This window comes from Macaca thibetana, chromosome 11 (assembly GCF_024542745.1).
Source record: "Macaca thibetana thibetana isolate TM-01 chromosome 11, ASM2454274v1, whole genome shotgun sequence".
NCBI lineage: Eukaryota > Metazoa > Chordata > Mammalia > Primates > Cercopithecidae > Macaca > Macaca thibetana.
Window position 1 is genome coordinate 45618190 of NC_065588.1, and position 18516 is coordinate 45636705.

Here is an 18516-nt window from a genome sequence, read left to right on the forward strand (position 1 = left end):
GGAGGCGAGGCCGGGGCAGCGCAAGAAGGGCTTCACTCCAGGGCGCGGTCGCCCTCTTACCTGACGTTTCCCCTCGCTGGGGTTTTGCCCACCTGACGCCCCCGCACCCACTGGGGACGGGGCAGACGCTTGGCCTGCTCTCTCCTCCCAGTGGACGCTTCCGCCCCTGTCCCAGCCCATTCTCCAGCCCTAGGACCCTTCCTCTCTTTCCTCCCCTTCCTGTTTCTGGCTCCTTCCGACGAGTTTGGTTTGAACGTTTGAATCAGCCAATCAGCGCCGCGCGCCCCAACTCCGTGGGTGCGGCCTGGCGCAGGCCAGGGCTCCAAGGTGGGGCCGCGGCGGCCCGGGGCGGGGCCCGGGGCCCGCCCTCACGACACGTGGCTGGGAACCGGGTATATAAGGCCTCTCGGGGCGGGCCACCCTTTCACTACTTCTCCCCCGGACTCCTTGGTAGTCTGTTAGTGGGAGATACTTGTCGCCCTTCGCCTCCTTCAACGCCGCAGACCCCTTCAAGTTCTAGTCATGGTGAGTGGGGTCCCTCGGGGCTGGGGAAGAGTGCGCGTCCCAGGGGACGGCGGGCCCGGGAACTACCGCCTGCACCTCGGGCCTCGCCCAGGACAGTTCCAGATGGCCCCGGTCCCCTCCGGTTAACCTGGCTTATGGTGGCCGGACTGGAAGGTCGAGTTCACTGGGCAGACACCAGTTCGGTCCCGAAGACCTGGCCCGGGTGCCGCCCTCAGTGGAAATGGAAAGCCCACTTGATCCTAGTGAGGGCTTTCCCCGCAGGGCCCGCGACTGTACTAGGGAGGAAGGTCAAGGAGCCTAGTCATTGGCCTCCAAGAACTTAAACTAAAAATCCCTCCCCACTGCCTTACGCACCGGGCTCCGGAGGCCCTCGTGCGCTCCCGCACCGACGGTGCAGCACTTCCTGGCGCCCGCTCTCCAGCACCCAGTGACTCGCTGCTGAGTCACCTGTGGCCCGGCCCTGGGGAGAGCTTCCAACTGCGCCAGTCCACCTGAGGATGGAGGCGGGCCCCTCCCTGGAAGGGAATAATTAACTTTCACGTTGCCTAAACCTGCATTTCTGGTGTTAATCTAGTGGTAGGTTTACAGCTGGAGCTTTCTACTTAAGCCGGGTTTAAAAACACGTCCACAAAAGGATATTTTCTTATAAAATCAGAGTTGGCCCGGTGCGGTGGCTCACGCCTGTAATCCCAGCACTTGTTCGAGACCAGCCTGGCCAACGTGGTGAAACCCCGTCTCTACTTTAAAAAAAAAAAAAAAAAAAAAAAAAAAAAGCTGGGCATGGTGGCGCGCGCCTGTAAGCTACTCGGGAGGCTGAGGCAGGAAAATCGCTTGAACCCAGGAGGCGTAGGTTGCCCTGAGCCGAGATCGCGCCACTGCACTCTAGCCTGGGCGACAGAGCGAAACTCCGTCTCAAAAAAAACGGAAACCCCAGAGTAAACTAGTACCACGTGTTCTTAGTTCGGTTTTCAAGAAACGTGAAATTATACATAACTTGAGTGTTCTCTATAAAGCTTCCAGAAGTATTGAAAACAACTATCTTAGGCCGGGCGCGATGGCGTATGTTGGTAATCCCAGCACTTTGGGAGTCCGAGGCGGGAGGACCGCTTGAGCTCAGGAGGTCGAGACCAGACTGGGAAACACGGTGAAACTCCGTCTATACAAAAATTAGCTTGGCATCTTGATGCGCGCCCGTAGCTTCTCGGGAGGCAGGGGTGGGAGGATCTTTTGAGCCTGGGAGGTGGAAGCTGCAGTGAGCCTAGATCCCACCACTGCACTCCAACGAGACCTTATCTCAAAAATACATATATGAATTTAAATATAAAAATCATATGTAAATACATGTATATGTCGCACTGTACAACTTATTGTTTCTTTTCAAGCAATACCAAAAAGATACTGGTAAAAGTGTGATTCACAAAGTAGTTGAGACCCTTTAAAAAGCAGGAGAGCGGCCGGGCGCGGTGGCTCACGCCTGTAATCCCAGCACTTTGGGAGGCCGAGGCGGGTGGATCACCTGAGGTCAGGAGTTCAAGACCAGCCTGGCCAACATGGTGAAACCCCCGTCTCAACGAAAAATACATAAAAATTAACTGGGCCTGGTGGCGAGCGCCTGTAATCCCAGCTGCTTCAGGAGGCTGAGGCAGGAAAATCACTTGAACCTGGGAGGCAGAGGTTGCAGTGAGCTGAGATGGTGCCACTGCACTCCAGCCTGGGTGACAAGAGTGAAACTCTGTTTTTAAAATAAAAACTTAAAAAAAAAAAGAGCGGCAGCAGACTGATTTGGGCGAACACTGGTTAAATTTTCTTGTTTTTTAACGAGAGGAAAGAGCTGCTTATCCAGTGAACACTAGACCAGTTGACTCCACCTGTGCCTCACTTTCTCCCACGTGGCCAGGGGAGAGTGGAGGGTAAGGCAGTGGCCAAGGACATTGCCACTCATTGTTAAAATGAGTGGATCTTAGATATTTTATCTCCTTGGGCCTGGGGGCCATCATGGTCAGGTATCTGGTTATCTCCAGCTTTTTGGGGCTTTGGCGTTTCCAAAGTCCAGTTAAAGATAAACATGATGGCCGTGCGCGGTGGCTCAAGCCTGTAATCCCAGCACTTTGGGAGGCCGAGACGGGCAGATCACAAGGTCAGGAGATCGAGACCATCCTGGCTAACATGGTGAAACCCCGTCTCTACTAAAAATACAAAAAACTAGCCGGGCGAGGTGGCGGGCGCCTGTAGTCCCAGCTACTTGGGAGGCTGAGGCAGGAGAATGGTGTAAACCCGGGAGGCGGAGCTTGCAGTGAGCTGAGATCCGGCCACTGCACTCCAGCCTGGGCGACAGAGCGAGACTCTGTCTCAAAAAAAAAAAAAAAAAAAAAAAAAAAGATAAACATGATGCCGGGCGTGGTGGCTTACGCCTATAATCCCAGCACTTTGGGAGGCCGAGGTGGGCGGATCACCTGAGGTCAGGAGTTCAACACCAACCTGGCCAACATGGTGAAACCTCATCTCTACTAAAAATAAAAAAATTAGCCGGGGATGGTGGTGAGCACCTGTAATCCCAGCTGCTTGGGAGGCTGAGGCAGGAGAATCACTTGAACCTGGAAGGCGGAGTTTGCAGTGAGCCAAGATCATGCCACTGTACTCCAGCCTGGGCAACAGAGCGAGATATTTTCTCGAAAGAAAAAGATAAACATGATGCAATGGTAAATAATCATGGGCTCATTAGAACAAACTACTCCTGTTCTCCCACAGACCTGGAGCTGGGCAAGTAGACACAGGTGGTGCTGAGCTTGCTGATGTGGTCAGGAGACCTTGATTATTTCATGGGGAGTGTAGGCGGGAAGGAGGTTAAAGGTTGTGAGTAATTAGGGTTTTATTATCTCTTGGGTTATGAGACCAGGCCCTTTGAGAACTTATCGAGTGCTCTGCCAGTCTCCAAAGTGGCTAATCTGACTTATGATGAAATACTAAACACCTGTTTTGTGTTCCTGTTAAGTCTGTGTGTGCAGATTCTATGTTTGTTGCCTTATTTTACTAAGCAGGTGTGGGTTTGGTAACTTCTAACCATATTTTGCTTTGGCCCCTCTGGCCCTTCTAAATTGGTCTACCTCAAAAAATATATATAGAGAGAAAGAGAGACACAGACTGACTGAGTCTTGGCTGTTTCCCAGGCTGAAGTGCAGTGGTGAGATCTCTGCAGTCGCCGCCTCCTGGGTTTGGGTTCAGGTGATTCTCATGCCTCAGCTTACCCCAAGTAGCTGGGACCTACAGGCGCACACCACCGTGCCTGGATAATTCTCGTATTTTTTTTTTTTTTTTTTTTTTGGAGACGGAGTCTTGCTCTGTCGCCCAGGCTGGAGTGCAGTGGCCAGATCTCAGCTCACTGCAAGCTCTGCCTCCCGGGTTCACGCCATTCTCCTGCCTCAGCCTCCCGAGTGGCTGGGACTACAGGCGCCGCCACCACGCCCGGCTAGTTTTTCGTATTTTAGTAGAGATGGGGTTTCACCGTGTTAGCCAGGATGGTCTCGATCTCCTGACCTGGTGATCCGCCCGTCTCGGCCTCCCAAAGTGCTGGGATTACAGGCTTGAGCCACCGCGCCCGGCTAATTCCCGTATTTTTAGTAGAGACGGGGTTTCAGCATGTGGCCAGGCTGGTCTTGAACTCCTGACCTCAGGTGATCTGCCCACCTTGGCCTCCCAAAGTGCTGGGATTACTGGTGTAAGCCAGCACCTGGCCAGAAACAACTGATTTCTTAACCTATCAGTAAAGTCTTGGTAACATTTCTAGCCTTTATTATTATGGTCTTCCCTCTCCCGGAGATGTTTTGATGGTGAAGGAAAAATGTTCTTCCTAACAGATTCTTCTACATGGTTAAAAAGCTGCCTCTGACCACAGTTTTTAAAATACAGCTAACTGCTGCTTATCCAGCATTTTCTTCATGAGTCATATGGCTGTAGTTTGCTGGTTTAAGCTGGTTTTAAAGGAGGGAGGCAGAAGCTTTTGTCTCCCAAAGAATAGGATTAAAGCAGGACCAGAATGAGCTCAGTAGTTACACAATCATTCAGAGAATGAATCAGAGCTGGAAAGGGGAATTTTGCCTTAGTTTAAGGAATCATATCTACTGTGGCTACAAAGCAACGGTCTGGTCTTGCCGAGTAGTTCATGAACATATCTTTGGTTTTCCAAGGCATTTTTGCTGATTAGGTCTTCAAAAATTTTTACTTTTGAAAGTAGTCCCTGAGCAGGAGTGGCCTGCTGAAAAATGGTTATCTTTTTTTGTTTGAGATGGAATCTCTGTCACTCAGGCTGGAGGGCAGTGGTGTGATCTCAGCTCACTGCAGCCTCCACCTCCTGGGTTCAAGTGATTCTCCTGCCTCAGTCTCCCAAGTAGCTGGGACTTACAGGTGTGTGCCACCATGCCCGGCTAATTTTTTTTTTTGTATTTTTAGTAGAGACACAGTTTTGCCATGTTGGCCAGGCAGGTCTCGAACTCCTGACCTCAGGTGATTACCTGCCTCAGCCTCCCAAAGTACTGGGATTACAGGCGTGAGTCACTGCGCCCAGCCAGTTATCTGTCTTGAAGGTTAATCAGTCATTAGGTGTGAATCATTCCTAAATGTCCCATCTGATGTGTCATATCCTGACATTTTCCTTTCTTCCTCCCACAGCGTGAGTGCATCTCCATCCATGTTGGCCAGGCTGGTGTCCAGATTGGCAATGCCTGCTGGGAGCTCTACTGCCTGGAACATGGCATCCAGCCTGATGGCCAGATGCCAAGTGACAAGACCATTGGGGGAGGAGATGATTCCTTCAACACCTTCTTCAGTGAGACGGGCGCTGGCAAGCATGTGCCCCGGGCCGTGTTTGTAGACCTAGAACCTACTGTCATTGGTGAGTTGACCTCAGTAACCCAAGTGAGATCCCAGGGTGCTGGGACAGGAGGTCTGTCCTGGGGGCTCCGCTAGTCACCCACTCACCCACTCTTTCCTTCTCCCCTGCTCCTCACCGTCATCTTCTCCAGATGAAGTTCGCACTGGCACCTACCGTCAGCTCTTCCACCCTGAGCAACTCATCACAGGCAAGGAAGATGCTGCCAATAACTATGCCCGAGGGCACTACACCATTGGCAAGGAGATCATTGACCTTGTGTTGGACCGAATTCGCAAGCTGGTAAATATAGTACTTTAAATAAAGTGGGGCAGGAGTTTCTTTTGTGGTTCTGAGACCAAACTACAAAAATCATTCTTTGCAACTGAAATGAGACTATTGGCATTGCAACTAAAATGCAACTGCTCACTAAATTAATTGGATCTCTGAACCAGATGGTCTTGGGTTTATGGGATAACTATGGGGTAGGAGGAAGTGCTCATTAGCCTATTTTGATTCAAGCTGAGACACCCCTTTTGAGGTCATCTTAGTCACACTGAGTGAGTAGGTGGCTGACTTCTATATACAACTAATTGATTAAAGTCACTTAAAAAATCTGGACTGGTTCCTTCATGTCAATAAAGTTCAGAGAACAAGAAGCCAGTGTCACACTGACAAGAAACAGCCAACAGTGGAAACTTCCAGTACAGCTGAAAGTGGAGTCGGGAGCTTCCTTATGAAGTGTGCTGTTTGGATCACTTTAAGAGCCTGGCAATCAGATGACTCTTTGCTCCTTAGGCATGTGGGCAGCTTGTAAGTAATTAACCAGAGATCAAGCATGATGGCCTGGGCAGAGTAACTTGTCAAGAAAATCACATTGTATTAAGCCCAGCCATGACTGCTCCATTCTAAAAAAAAGAATGGCCTCATCATTCATGGCTTCATACTTTCCTCAAATGTTTACGTAGTCTTCCCAGAAAAACTGGACTGATGTTTCCTATGCTTAAAAACTAAGCTTTAGTTACAAGCACTGACTTGGAAATCAGGACCTGCCTTTAGGGACAAATAAACCTAGTAGCTAGTTAGGGTTCTGGAGTGAGGTTTATTGCCTGCCAAATAATTGCATTGGTCCTTAGCGTTACTGGGTTCACAGGAGGCTTAATGGGTGTAATTGGTAGGTGAGAGTCTGTCTTGTGCATTGATCTCATGTAGTTTATGGACCCACAGGTTATGAGGGAGCTGAGTAGAGATGTTCACAAATCTGAGGTCCATCACTTGGAGAAGCAAGAGTTTACAACAGAATACTTTATTTGGAAGGTCAAAATCATTCCTTCTTAAAGTAGCAATTTGCTAACTGAAATAGCCCAGTTAGGTGGAAGAAATCCCCAACAATCTGAGGTCTCATGGAATTGTGGTTGTGTCACTTTACCCAAAATGAATGGACTTCTTGGTACCTGGTATCATATATTGGGTGCTTACTGTGCCAAGCACTATGCTAAGTACTTATTTAATTCTCAACCTAAGGTAGATTACTATTCTCATTTAATCAGTGGAAAAACTGAGAAATGAATGTGGTCATACAGTAAGGAACTGGTACAGCCAGATCCTGACACAGCCTGACTCCAGTACCAGGGTGTTAGAACTCTGGCTATTCTGTTGTTCCACCTCAGAAAGCAGCTGCCAAATCTTTATAAGACATCCACTGTACTGGGCTGGTGATCCTGGGCCTGCCCCTTAGGAGCGCTCCAACTAAGAAACTGCCCTGTTCTGTGGCCACAGCAAGGGAACCAGAGGCTGCCCTCCCAGTTACCAAAACTTGAGTCGTGTATGCAAGCCTAGACCTTGTGATTCCTCTGCCTGAGGAAATAGTTCATCTTAAAATAGTCTTAGCAGAGGTTTTCTGCTCAAGGACTTGATTGTGAAAAGTTGCTCTGAATCACTTAGCACTTAGAAGCTTTTTTTTTGTTTTGTTTTGTTTTGTTTTGTTGTGAGACAGAGTCTACTCTGTCATCCAGGCTGGAGTGTAGTGGCATGATCATCAGTCTTGAATGCATGGGCTCAAATGGTCCTCCCACCTTGGACTCCCAAAGTGTTGATTACAGGCGTGAGCCACTGCACCTGGCCCAGAAGAGTTTTAAAATTGGAATTGGTGTAGCCATAGATTTATAGAAGTCCTCTGCAGGTTTCACCAAATGTCTTGCAACACTAAAATGAAACGTTTTTATTTTGCAGGCTGACCAGTGCACCGGTCTCCAGGGCTTCTTGGTTTTCCACAGCTTTGGTGGGGGAACTGGTTCTGGGTTCACCTCCCTGCTCATGGAACGTCTCTCAGTTGATTATGGCAAGAAATCCAAGCTGGAGTTCTCCATTTACCCAGCGCCCCAGGTTTCCACAGCTGTAGTTGAGCCCTACAACTCCATCCTCACCACCCACACCACCCTGGAGCACTCTGATTGTGCCTTCATGGTAGACAATGAGGCCATCTATGACATCTGTCGTAGAAACCTCGATATCGAGCGCCCAACCTACACTAACCTTAACCGCCTTATTAGCCAGATTGTGTCCTCCATCACTGCTTCCCTGAGATTTGATGGAGCCCTGAATGTTGACCTGACAGAATTCCAGACCAACCTGGTGCCCTACCCCCGCATCCACTTCCCTCTGGCCACATACGCCCCTGTCATCTCTGCTGAGAAAGCCTACCATGAACAGCTTACTGTAGCAGAGATCACCAATGCTTGCTTTGAGCCAGCCAACCAGATGGTGAAATGTGACCCTCGCCATGGTAAATACATGGCTTGCTGCCTGTTGTACCGTGGTGATGTGGTTCCCAAAGATGTCAATGCTGCCATTGCCACCATCAAGACCAAGCGTACCATCCAGTTTGTGGATTGGTGCCCCACTGGCTTCAAAGTTGGCATCAACTACCAGCCTCCCACTGTGGTGCCTGGTGGAGACCTGGCCAAGGTTCAGAGAGCTGTGTGCATGCTGAGCAACACTACAGCTGTTGCCGAGGCCTGGGCTCGCCTGGACCACAAGTTTGACCTGATGTATGCCAAGCGTGCCTTTGTTCACTGGTATGTGGGTGAGGGGATGGAGGAAGGCGAGTTTTCAGAGGCCCGTGAGGACATGGCTGCCCTTGAGAAGGATTATGAGGAGGTTGGAGCAGATAGTGCTGATGGAGAGGATGAGGGTGAAGAGTATTAACCTGTGTGCTGTACTTTTACACTCCATTGTCTTGGAACTGTCTTATTTTTGTTCTGTAAATGTCTATTGCCCTAAATTGTTAATAAAAGTGATGTTTCCATTTTAAATGTCTAGCTGACTTAAATACTTGATCCAGTTAAAGTTGGATGTATGAGGCTGGTAGATGAACCACCTGACTTGAGGGTCTTGCTCTGTTGCCCAGGCTGGAGTACAGTGGCATGATCATAGCTCATTGCAGCCTTAAGCTCCTGGGCTCATGTGATTCTCCTGCCTCAGCCTCCTGAGTAGCTGGGGACTACAGGTGCATACCACCATGCCCAGCTATTTTTATTTCTTGTAGAGATGGGTTCTTGCTATGCTGCCCAGGGTAGTCTTGAACCGGCTTCAAGTGATCCTCCTGCCTCAACCTCTCAAAGTTTTGATTATAGGCATGAGCCACTGCCCAGCTTGTTGGTTTATCTGTTTTTAATTTGGGCCTGAAGTGAGTGGTTATAGAATCATTTTGTAAGCAAGGAAACAAGTTGAGATTGAGCCAGTGCTTCTGTAACAAAAATGGATGTGAATCAACAGTAGATACTAAAATGCAGGTTTGGGGTCAACCTGGTGGCTCATGTACTTCGGGAGGCCAAGTTGGGTGATCACATGAGCCCCCGGAGTTCGAGACCAGCCTGGGCAACATGATGAAACCCCATCTCTACCAAAAAAAAATTTGTGTGGTGTTAGGGTTAGGGTATAGGGCACGTGCCTATAGTCCTAGCTACTTGGGAGGCTGAGGTGGGAGGACCACCTGAGCCCAAGGAGGTTGAGGCTGCAGTGAGCAGTGATTGTACGACTGCATTCCAACCTGGGTAACAGGGAGACCCCTGACTTGCATTTAAAAACAAAATGCAGGTTCTAAATCTATAGGCCTGAGGTGAGGCTTCAGACATGTCTTAATTGTTTTTTCTTAGAGATAGTCTCTGTTGCCCAGACTGCAGTGCAATGGCATCATCATAGCTCACCGCACCCCCTTGACCTGGGCTAAGCCATCCTCCCACCTCAGCCTCCCAAGTAGCTGGGACTAAAGGTGTGTGGCACCATGCCTGGCTGATTCTTGTAATTTTTTTTTTTTTTTTTTTGGTGGAGATGGGGTTTGCCATATTGCTTAGGCTGGCCTTGAATTCCTGGGCTCAAGCAGTCCTGCCTCCCAAAGTGCTGGGATTACAGAAGTGGGCCACCACACCTGGCCCCTAGATACTTTTTTTTAATAACCTCCCAAATGATGCTGTTGGTCTGATGTGACCACATGTACAGTAGCAAAGGGTTAGATAACAGTAAACGTTGGAGCCAAAATTCAGGTGCCCAGCCACACTGCCAGAACTATTGCTGTCAGTCTTTAATAAAGTATTGATCGCATGAGAAGGGCTTGGAATCCTGATTTATTCCATACTTAGCTGAAACCTACAATGGCAAAGATGGTTTGCACTGAAGGGGTTATTGCTTAGAGAAAGTGAAGCTGTCAGACAAAATACCAGTCACTGGTTTTTCATGCTTGACCCAAATTGTATGTCATGGAGATTATTTAAAGTAGGAGTAATATGCATGTGTACGAAAGATTGGAGAGGGGTGAGTTCTCTGATTTGGACTTTTTTCCAAGCACCTGTTGGAGGACCGTGGTTCTTGAGAGCAGACGGGTGAAGGGGCATGAGTGTTACACGTAGCTGGAGAGCTTGGTGCCTGGTACTCAGTTGAACTCTGAGCAATGGGAAAGGACAATGACTAAAAGGTCAGGCTTCATGCAGAAGGGAGGAATCGGTTTTGGTGCCTGGGTGCTTGCGTGAGTGGGAAGGCCTAATGAGTGGCAGCAGATGGGCCCTGGGGGCACAGTTGCAGACATAACTCACCTCTCCTCCGTGACTTTATTCTGATGGTACCCAGTTACCATCCCTTTCCCAAAGGTGTTTTGTATCCCTTACCCATTGCTCACTTTAGCCCCTTTACTGTGAGAATTGCATCTGAAAGATGTGTATGTTTAAGGCCAGTGCTGGGATTCACAGCTGCAATCCCAGCACTTTGGGAGGCCAGGGTGAGAGTATTGCTTAAACCCAGGAGGACCAGCACCTGGGCAAGAGTGGCGACCTTGTCTCTATTTCGAGCATTTTTTTGGCTGGGTATGGTGGCTCACGCCTGTAATCCCAGCACTTTGGGAGACTGAAGCGGGTGGATCACTTGAGCTCAGGAGTTGAAGACCAGCCTGGGCAATATGGCGAAACCCTGTCTCTACTAAAAATACAAAAAATTAGCTGGGTGTGGTGGTGCACATCTGTGGTTCCAGCTGCTTGAGAGGCTGAGGTGGGAGGATTGCTTGAGCCCGGGAGGTGGAGGTAGCAGTGAGTTGAGATCGTGCCACTGCACTCCAGCCTAAGGGACAACAATTTATTTTTTTCCCTTAAAAAAATTTTGAAGTCTCAAAAAAAATTTTAAATGTATATATTGTATTTGAATATATAGCACAGCATGCTTTTGCAGCCTGAGATGCCTCAACTATGTGCTCAGGATGATTTTATAGAGCATTTGTCAAGAGCAACTATGGTTTTATGTCCTTCGGGGCAAGGTAAGACCCCAGCACAAATTCAGCCACTGCTACTTCTCAGATACACCAGGTTCTTCCTGCAGCCTGGGCAGGGGAACGGGGTGGGATACCTGGAAAGAAGGTGAACCTTGAAGACTCCGGCCAGCCTGCCAGAGGGGATTTCGAGACCTTCCCAGCCCAGGAGATCTGCTGACTGCCATAGTGCAAGCACTGGAGGAAATGGGACACCCACGTATGAAAAGGAGCAGATAAATCACAAAGCTTAGGCGAGTGTGACACCCCATGATACTAGCATTTCCCAAGCAGGGTGCCATGAGAATGGGATTCAGGGTGCGTATATAGGATCCTTTTGGCTTTTAGAATGACATGGTGGAACCTGGAAAGCCTGACTCACCCATCCTCCCTGGGGCCAGTCACCCCGGCCAGGAGCAGTCCCCTCCATTTGCCTCTGTACACCTTACAGATGAATTATTTTCTACACGTGCCAAGATGTGAAAAAGGTTGGAAAGCTTTAAGCATCCGCAGAGGTCTGGGGTGAAAGAAGGTGAAAGAAGAGTTTAGCTGAGAAGAAATATTCCAGTAGAATAGAGCCTGGGGAATTGGAAGAGCAAAGTGCCAGTGGCTGGGTAGGGGGGCATTTGTCCTTGTAAAGATGATTTCCCCCTCCTGTGTTGGAGGGAAAGTGAATAGAAGTTAGCCTGCAGCAAGAACAAATATACCCCAAGGTCTAGGTCACTGCTTTGTGGCTGACAATCATCTGATCTGCCCTTGAGCACAAATGGAAAGTCTGGACCCAGAGCTGCAGCTGATGCTGATGCTGAGGCCACTGAGGCTTGATGGGAATAAATGGACACAGCCTAAGAGGATGTGGGCTCCTGAGGCTGGCGGCGGCCCCCGGTTCCGGCTGTCTGGACAGAGGGCTTAGACTGCTCTCACCCGACCTGGCCAGAGAAGCAACCTGCTTCCCCCACACAGAGGCCGCTGACCACTAAGAGGTGAGTGTGTCTGGGCAGAGGTGCTTTGGGCTGGGATGAGGAGGGGGATAGACTTTGAGGGGCTGAGGGCCTGCCTGTCCACCAGTCACTGTGTTTGGGAAGCAGCTGGCAAGTGACTCTTCTCCAGCAGGAATCTGTCGGGCCAGAGGATGGCCAAGTGGGTTACGCAATTACAAATCTGTCTTCAGGCCTCTGACTCCTGGAAGGTGGTGTGACAGTCCTGGGTGAGGCTGAAGGAGGTCAGGGGAGGCGTTGTCAGGGTGGGAGGAAAAGGTGCCTTCACAGTTTCCACAACACCCTGGGAGGTGATGTTATTATGCCCACTTCCATAGCTCAGAGAGATTGAATATCTAACCTAAGGCTACAGAATGAGTGGCAGAACTGAAATTTGACCACAGAGCTCTGGCTCCAAAGCCTAGGCTCACTCCACTCTGTTGCCCAGCCATTGAGGAGCCCCAGGGGAAATCAGCTCTGCCCCTGGCAGCCTTTCCAGTCCTGGGGGGTAGTGCCACCTCCCAGGCCCCTTTGCGCATGAGACCAACAGGGGCCAGCCCTCACATGAGCACTGGATGGAGCTGTAGTCGCAGAGAGATCTCATCATGCCAATGATCGTCAGAAAACCTCCCAGGAGCCCCGTTCCTGGGCCCAGGTGGTAGCTCGCTGACCTTAAATGGCAAAGCCAGCTGGTCCCCACTGTCCAGGCTGTAGCTTCTCTAGTGAGGGGGCATTTTTGTCCAGGCCTCCCTCTGAACTCTATTCTTAGGTCACGGGGAGATACAGTGTCCTTGCAGGATGGCTGCTGCCACCTGCCTGGTCTCCTGCCAACAGGGACACCAGCTGAGGCATAGGCAGGACAGTGCACACCTGGAGCCTCGCTCCTCTACGCCCTGGGGCCAGAGTGGTCAGTGCCCGTCAGCTGAGGCCGCAAGGTGAAGCTGGCAGAGATGACCCAGGCAGATGGCCCCTAGGGCCCAATGCCAGGGTGACTGTCTAGGAGACACAAGGCAGCAGAAGCTGAAGAGAAAATAGACCCTTGGGTGTGGGGGCTGTGGAGCAGGAGCAGGCCCTGGCCCCATGAAATAGGTCCCCTTTGCTGACATCTCATTAGCCTGTCACTGCCCCTTTCAAGCCAAGAATCTAGTGCCCCTGAATTTGTCAATGTCAGCCCCGAGCAGGTTTTGGGAAAACAGTTCTTTCCTTCTCTACACTCCCTCCGAGTCTGCAGCAGGAGAGCAATAGTCAGAATCAATGAACCTTCCAGAGCTAGAGACATGTCTGCTTTAGTCATAATACAAAAAATGCTTTTAAACACTAGTTTCACCACTGGATTGTTTTTCTCTCTCTATTTTTATTTTATTTATTTATTTATTTATTTATTTATTTATTTATTTTTGAGACAGTCTCACTCTGTCGCCAGGCAGGAGTGCAGTGGCGCGATCTCAGCTCACTGCAACCTCCGCCTCCTGGGTTCAAGTGATTCTCCTGCCTCAGGCTCCCAAGTAGCTGGGACTACAGGCATGTGCCACCACGCCCAGCTGATTTTTGTAGTTTTGGTAGAGACAGGGTTTCATTATGTTGGCCAGGATGGTCTCCTTCTCCTGACCTCGTGATCCACCCTCCTTGGCCTCCTAAAGTGTTGGGATCACAGGTGTGAGCCACCACGCCTGGCCTCTTCCTCTTTTAAAATTGGAACAGACTATAAAGGTTTTACAGAATATAAAGGTTTCCTAATTACACAAAGATCTTGTCTACAGAAATTAGTTTAACTCATGGAGGAGGACAGGTATGAATGAAACCTCACTCTGTCTCCCTTCAACCTCTCTGCACACTGCTCTATTTTTATCAAATATCTCCTTTGGCTTCCAAGAGATGTCTAGTCCAAGAGTAAACTAATACTGAAATGCCCTTGGCAAAGGTAATTCAATTATACTATTCTGGCAATCGTCTCCAGTTTTTTGTTTGTTTTTCTTTTCTTTTTTTTTTTTCAATACAGAGTCTTGCTCTGTCACCCAGGCTGGAGTGCAGTGGCGCCATCTCAGCTCACTGCAACCTCTGCCTCTTGGGTTCAAGCGATTCTCCTTCCTCAGCCTCCCGAGTAGCTGGGGTTACAGGTACCCACCACCACTCCTGGCTAATTTTCGTATTCTTAGTAGAGACAGGGTTTCACCATGTTGGCCAGGTTGGTCTCGAACTCTTGACCTTGTGATCCGCCCGCCTCGGCCTCCCAAAGTGCTGGGATTACAGGCATGAGCCACCATGCCCGGCTGTTTTTCTTTTTTTTTTAATTGAGCCTGATACTTGCTAAGTTTATTTTTTTAGAAACTGAGTCTTGCTACATTGCCCAGGCTGGCCTTGACCTCCTGGTCTCAAGCACTCCTCCCACTTCAGCCTCCTGTGTAGCTGTGACAACAGCACACCGCACCGGGCTTCATTTTCAACTTTTATTCGTCCATTATTTTTGGAACACCTATTTGGTGCAAGTCACTGTGCTTGGTACTATAGGAAATATATTTAGCTTTTTGCTTCTCAGATTGTAGAGACAGACCACACATGCATAATCCCAATTCGAGACAGTATATGCCACACGTCACAGAAGAGGCTGTCATAGGCAGTAGCCATTGTTGCATAGCTACTTCAAAGCCATTCCCAGCTTGTTCCACTTGCCAACACAACCCAGCTCTGTCCCGGTGTGGGACATCATGTGCATCGGAGGGGCTGGGCTTCACCACCAGGGTGAACCTTCCCCTAAGCCAATCAAGGTAATTCCAGTTGTTTTGCCAGGGTCTGGTTAAGGAACCAGCATGTGATGTAATTATGGAAATGAGAGGTGAGGTAATGTCTGCCAGTTGGGGGCTGGAAGGAAGATATTCTTGCAAACATTTCCTTGCTCTTATAAAAGAACTCAGGGAAAGGATTTTCCTTTTGCAGCCCTGGGCATTACTGTGTGAGTACATTGTGCTTGTGCTTGTGCCTGGTGCTTGAGTTTGCTGCAGCTGTCTTGTGACCAGAAGGGGACAAACACGAGGACAAAAGCTACTGCTCAGAGCAAGGCAACACAGAAAGCTGAAAAGAGCATGGGTCCCGATAGAGTGCTAAGCCCCTGAATTAACCAACCTTGACACCAAACCTTGCTCTGCTGCTGAAGTTTTTACAAGACTTTAAGTCCCTTTATTGTTTAGGACATTTTGATTTGGGTCTTCTATTGTTTCCTGCCAAAAGCATTCTAACTAACATTAAAGCCTTATGTAATTATTAATATAATTTTTTTTCCCCTTATTTTATGCTGGGCGCGGTGGCTCATGTCTGTGATCCCAGCACTTTTGGAGGCTGAGATGGGTAGACCACTTGAGGTCAGGAGTTCAAGGCCAGCCTGGGCAACATAGCAAAACCCTGTCTCTACAAAAATAAATAAATAAATAAATAATAAAATAAAATAAAATAGAAGAAGCCGGGCATAGTAGTGTGCGCCTGTGGTCCCAGCTACTCCAGAGGCTGAGGTGAAAGGGCTTGAACTGAGTCCAGGAGGCAGTGAGCTGTGACCATGCCATTGCACTCCAGTCTGGGCGACGGAGCAAGACCCTGTCTCCAAAAAAAAAAATATATATTTTTTTCTGTATTTTCTTCTTCCTCCTCCCCTCCTCCTCCTCCTCCTCCTCTTTCTCCTCCTCTTCCTCCTTCTTTTGCAGTAGAAACAGGGTTTTGGCAGGGCATGGTGGCTCACGCTTATAATCCCAGCAATTTGGGAGGCCGAGGTGGGCAGATCACTTGAGGTCAGGAGTTTGAGACCAGCCTGGCCAATATGGTGAAACCCCATCTCTACCAGGTGTGGTGACATGAGCCTGTAATCCCAGCTACTCAGGAGGCTGAGGCAGGAGAATCACTTGAACCCAGGAGATGGAGGTTGCAGTGAGTCGAGTCGCACCACTGCACTCCAGTCTGGGCGACAGAGCAAGACTCTGTCTCAAAAAAAAAGAAAAAAAATAAACGGGGTTTCATCATGTTGCCCAGGCCAGTCTCAAACTCCTGAATTCAAGAAATTCACCTTCCTCAGACTCCCAAAGTGCTGGGATTACAGGTATGAGCCACTGTGCCTGGCCAGAAATTTGTAGAAAATAATTAATAATAAAAATATGAAGGCCCTGCTTTCATTCAGGCCAAAAAGTATTGAGGCTCTTTTGAATTTGCAGAACCCCTTTGCCAGTGCAAACCTTGCCTTGGGCGAGTGAAGATCCTGCCCCCTTTTTCTTTCCTCATATGTTGCCTTCTTCCACCTGTAGTTCCTGGTCCACCAAATGGATCTGCTTTTTCCTTCCAGTCTTCCCAGGTGCCTTTGCCAAACTCAAACCATAAATACAAAGAACACAGACACCAGGCATGGTGGCTTCTGCTGTAAAACCAACACTTTGTGAGGCTGAGGAGGAAGGATTGCTTGAGGCTAGGAATTTGAGACCAGCCTGGCAACATAGTGAGACCCTGTCTCTACACAAAATGTAAAATTACCCAGGTGCTGTGGCACGCACCTGTAGTCCCAGCTACTCGGGATGATGAGGTAGGAGGATTGACTGAGCCTGGGAGATCAAGGCTGCAGTGAGCTGTGTTCATGCCACTGTGCTCCAGCCTGGGTGAGAGGGCAAGACCCTGTCCCAAGGAAAAAAAAAAAGGATAGAACATCTGCAAGTTCAAACAGTGTGCCATCTCCTTTTTTTTTTTTTTTTTTTTTTGAGACCGAGTTTCGCTCTTGTTGCCCAGGCTAGAGTGCAATGGCGCGATCTCAGCTCACCGCAACCTCCGCATCCCAGGTTCAAGTGATTCTCCTGCCTCAGCCTCCCAAGTAGCTGGGATTACAGGCGCCTACCACCCTGCCTGGTTAATTTTGTATTTTTAGTAGAGACGGGGTTTCTCCATGTTGGTGAGGCTGGTCTCAAACTCCCAACCTCAGGCGATCCACCCGCCTCAGCCTCCCAAAGTGCTGGGATTACAGGCGTGAGCCACCATGCCTGGCCTCATCTTCTTCCTTTTTACATACAGCTATGAGTGAAGCCTGTGGCCTGATGTGAGGGGGTAGAGAAGAGCAAGGAGGCTCCACCCTGAAGGAATGCCCCCCTCCTAGGTAGCCATCAGAATGAGCCTGACCCCAGGGCAATGCAACAGCTTCCAGAGCCTCCCATGCTATTTCAGACCAAGGATCTTGTAGACACGGAGCGGTGCAGGGTGACGTGGATGAGACCCAGACCCGACTCTGAGGGCTCTGGGATGTGAATGGGGTTAGCTGACTGGTTGCTCCCCGTGTGGAGGCTCTGGGGCCTGTGAGAAGAAAAAGCCCAAGTTTCCATTTCTGGCCCATTGGTTTCCTCTATTCTTCCTCCTCCCCTCTTTCCACTACCTGTCACCTCCATTTACCTTCTCCTCTCCCCTCCTCTCTTCCCCCTTCATTTCCCACTTCCCTCTCTCTCCCATTCAACTCTCCCTTTTCCTGTCTCTATCTCCTCTGCCACTGCCCTCCCCTCCAGCCAGGGGCCAGCACAGATAGCCGAGTACTACAGAAAGAATCCAACTAGAGAGTGAGAGAATGTTCTTCTTTTGTTGTTTTTGTTTTCTGAGATAGGGGCTCCCCTGGTCACCCAGGCCGGCGTGCAGTGGCACAATCATAGCTCACTGCAGCCTCAACCTCCTGGGCTCAACCAATTCTCCCACCTCAGCCTCCCAAGTAGCTGGGACTACAGGTGTGCACCACCATGCCCAGCTAATTTTTAAATTTTTTGTAGAGACAGGGTCTCCCTATGTTGCCCAAGCTTGTCCTGAGCTCCTGGGCTCAAGCAATTCTCCTGCCTTGACCTCCCAAAATGTTGGGTTTACAGGCATGAGTCGCTGTGCCTGGCCAAGAGAATTTCTGACAGACATTGCCCATCAGGTCACTCTGGGTGTGAGAGCCACTGACTCCAGAAGCTCAGTCCTGGTGGCAGCTGTCAAACCAACACCTACATAGCCTGCAAGCAGAGGGCAGGCGGGGCAGTTTGTAGGGCTTCAGACCCTGTGAATTTGTCTGTTCAGCTGTCACCCAACCTCTCCCTGCAAGAGGCAGGGTGAGACGGATGGCAGAGTGTCGTGACTGAAGAAGAGCCTCTGACAACTGGCCTGATGGGCACAGGCCCCTGCCCTGTCTCATGTCAGGCACACGCATGTGCTCCAGTCACTGCCTGGGAAAAGGCATAACCATGTACCAGGGTAAGATCTCTCCCCGGCTCACAGAATTGCAAGTACTGCTCCCCCTCAGCATCTTCAGCAGGAAATAGGGGGTTGGGGATGAGGGGCTGTGCCTGGTGATCCCAGTTTTCCTCCTTCTCCAATCTTCC

At 49.6% G+C, this 18516-nt stretch overlaps 3 protein-coding genes across 8 annotated transcripts in view; 1 reads left to right on the forward strand and 2 right to left on the reverse strand.

The window, feature by feature from the left end:
- Nucleotides 1–18516, reverse strand: part of LOC126930834 (tubulin alpha-1B chain) — a 284282-nt gene that overhangs the window by 140313 nt on the left and 125453 nt on the right. The gene's annotated exons all lie outside the window — the stretch shown is intronic.
- Nucleotides 1–18516, reverse strand: part of LOC126930835 (tubulin alpha-1A chain) — a 421509-nt gene that overhangs the window by 82498 nt on the left and 320495 nt on the right. The gene's annotated exons all lie outside the window — the stretch shown is intronic.
- LOC126930836 (tubulin alpha-1C chain) lies at nucleotides 350–8703 on the forward strand. Its single transcript, XM_050748375.1, has 4 exons — nucleotides 350–525; nucleotides 5191–5413; nucleotides 5544–5692; nucleotides 7622–8703. Exons 1-4 carry the CDS (start codon nucleotides 523–525, stop codon nucleotides 8594–8596), a joined length of 1350 nt encoding a protein of 449 aa, XP_050604332.1. The 5' UTR covers nucleotides 350–522; the 3' UTR covers nucleotides 8597–8703.

Excerpts from the sequence above, each read along its gene's own strand:
- LOC126930836 (XM_050748375.1), top strand. Across the intron at positions 5,414-5,543 it reads CCTAGAACCTACTGTCATTG|ATGAAGTTCGCACTGGCACC; the intron begins GTGAGTTGACCT and ends CATCTTCTCCAG. Across the intron at positions 5,693-7,621 it reads TGGACCGAATTCGCAAGCTG|GCTGACCAGTGCACCGGTCT; the intron begins GTAAATATAGTA and ends TTTATTTTGCAG.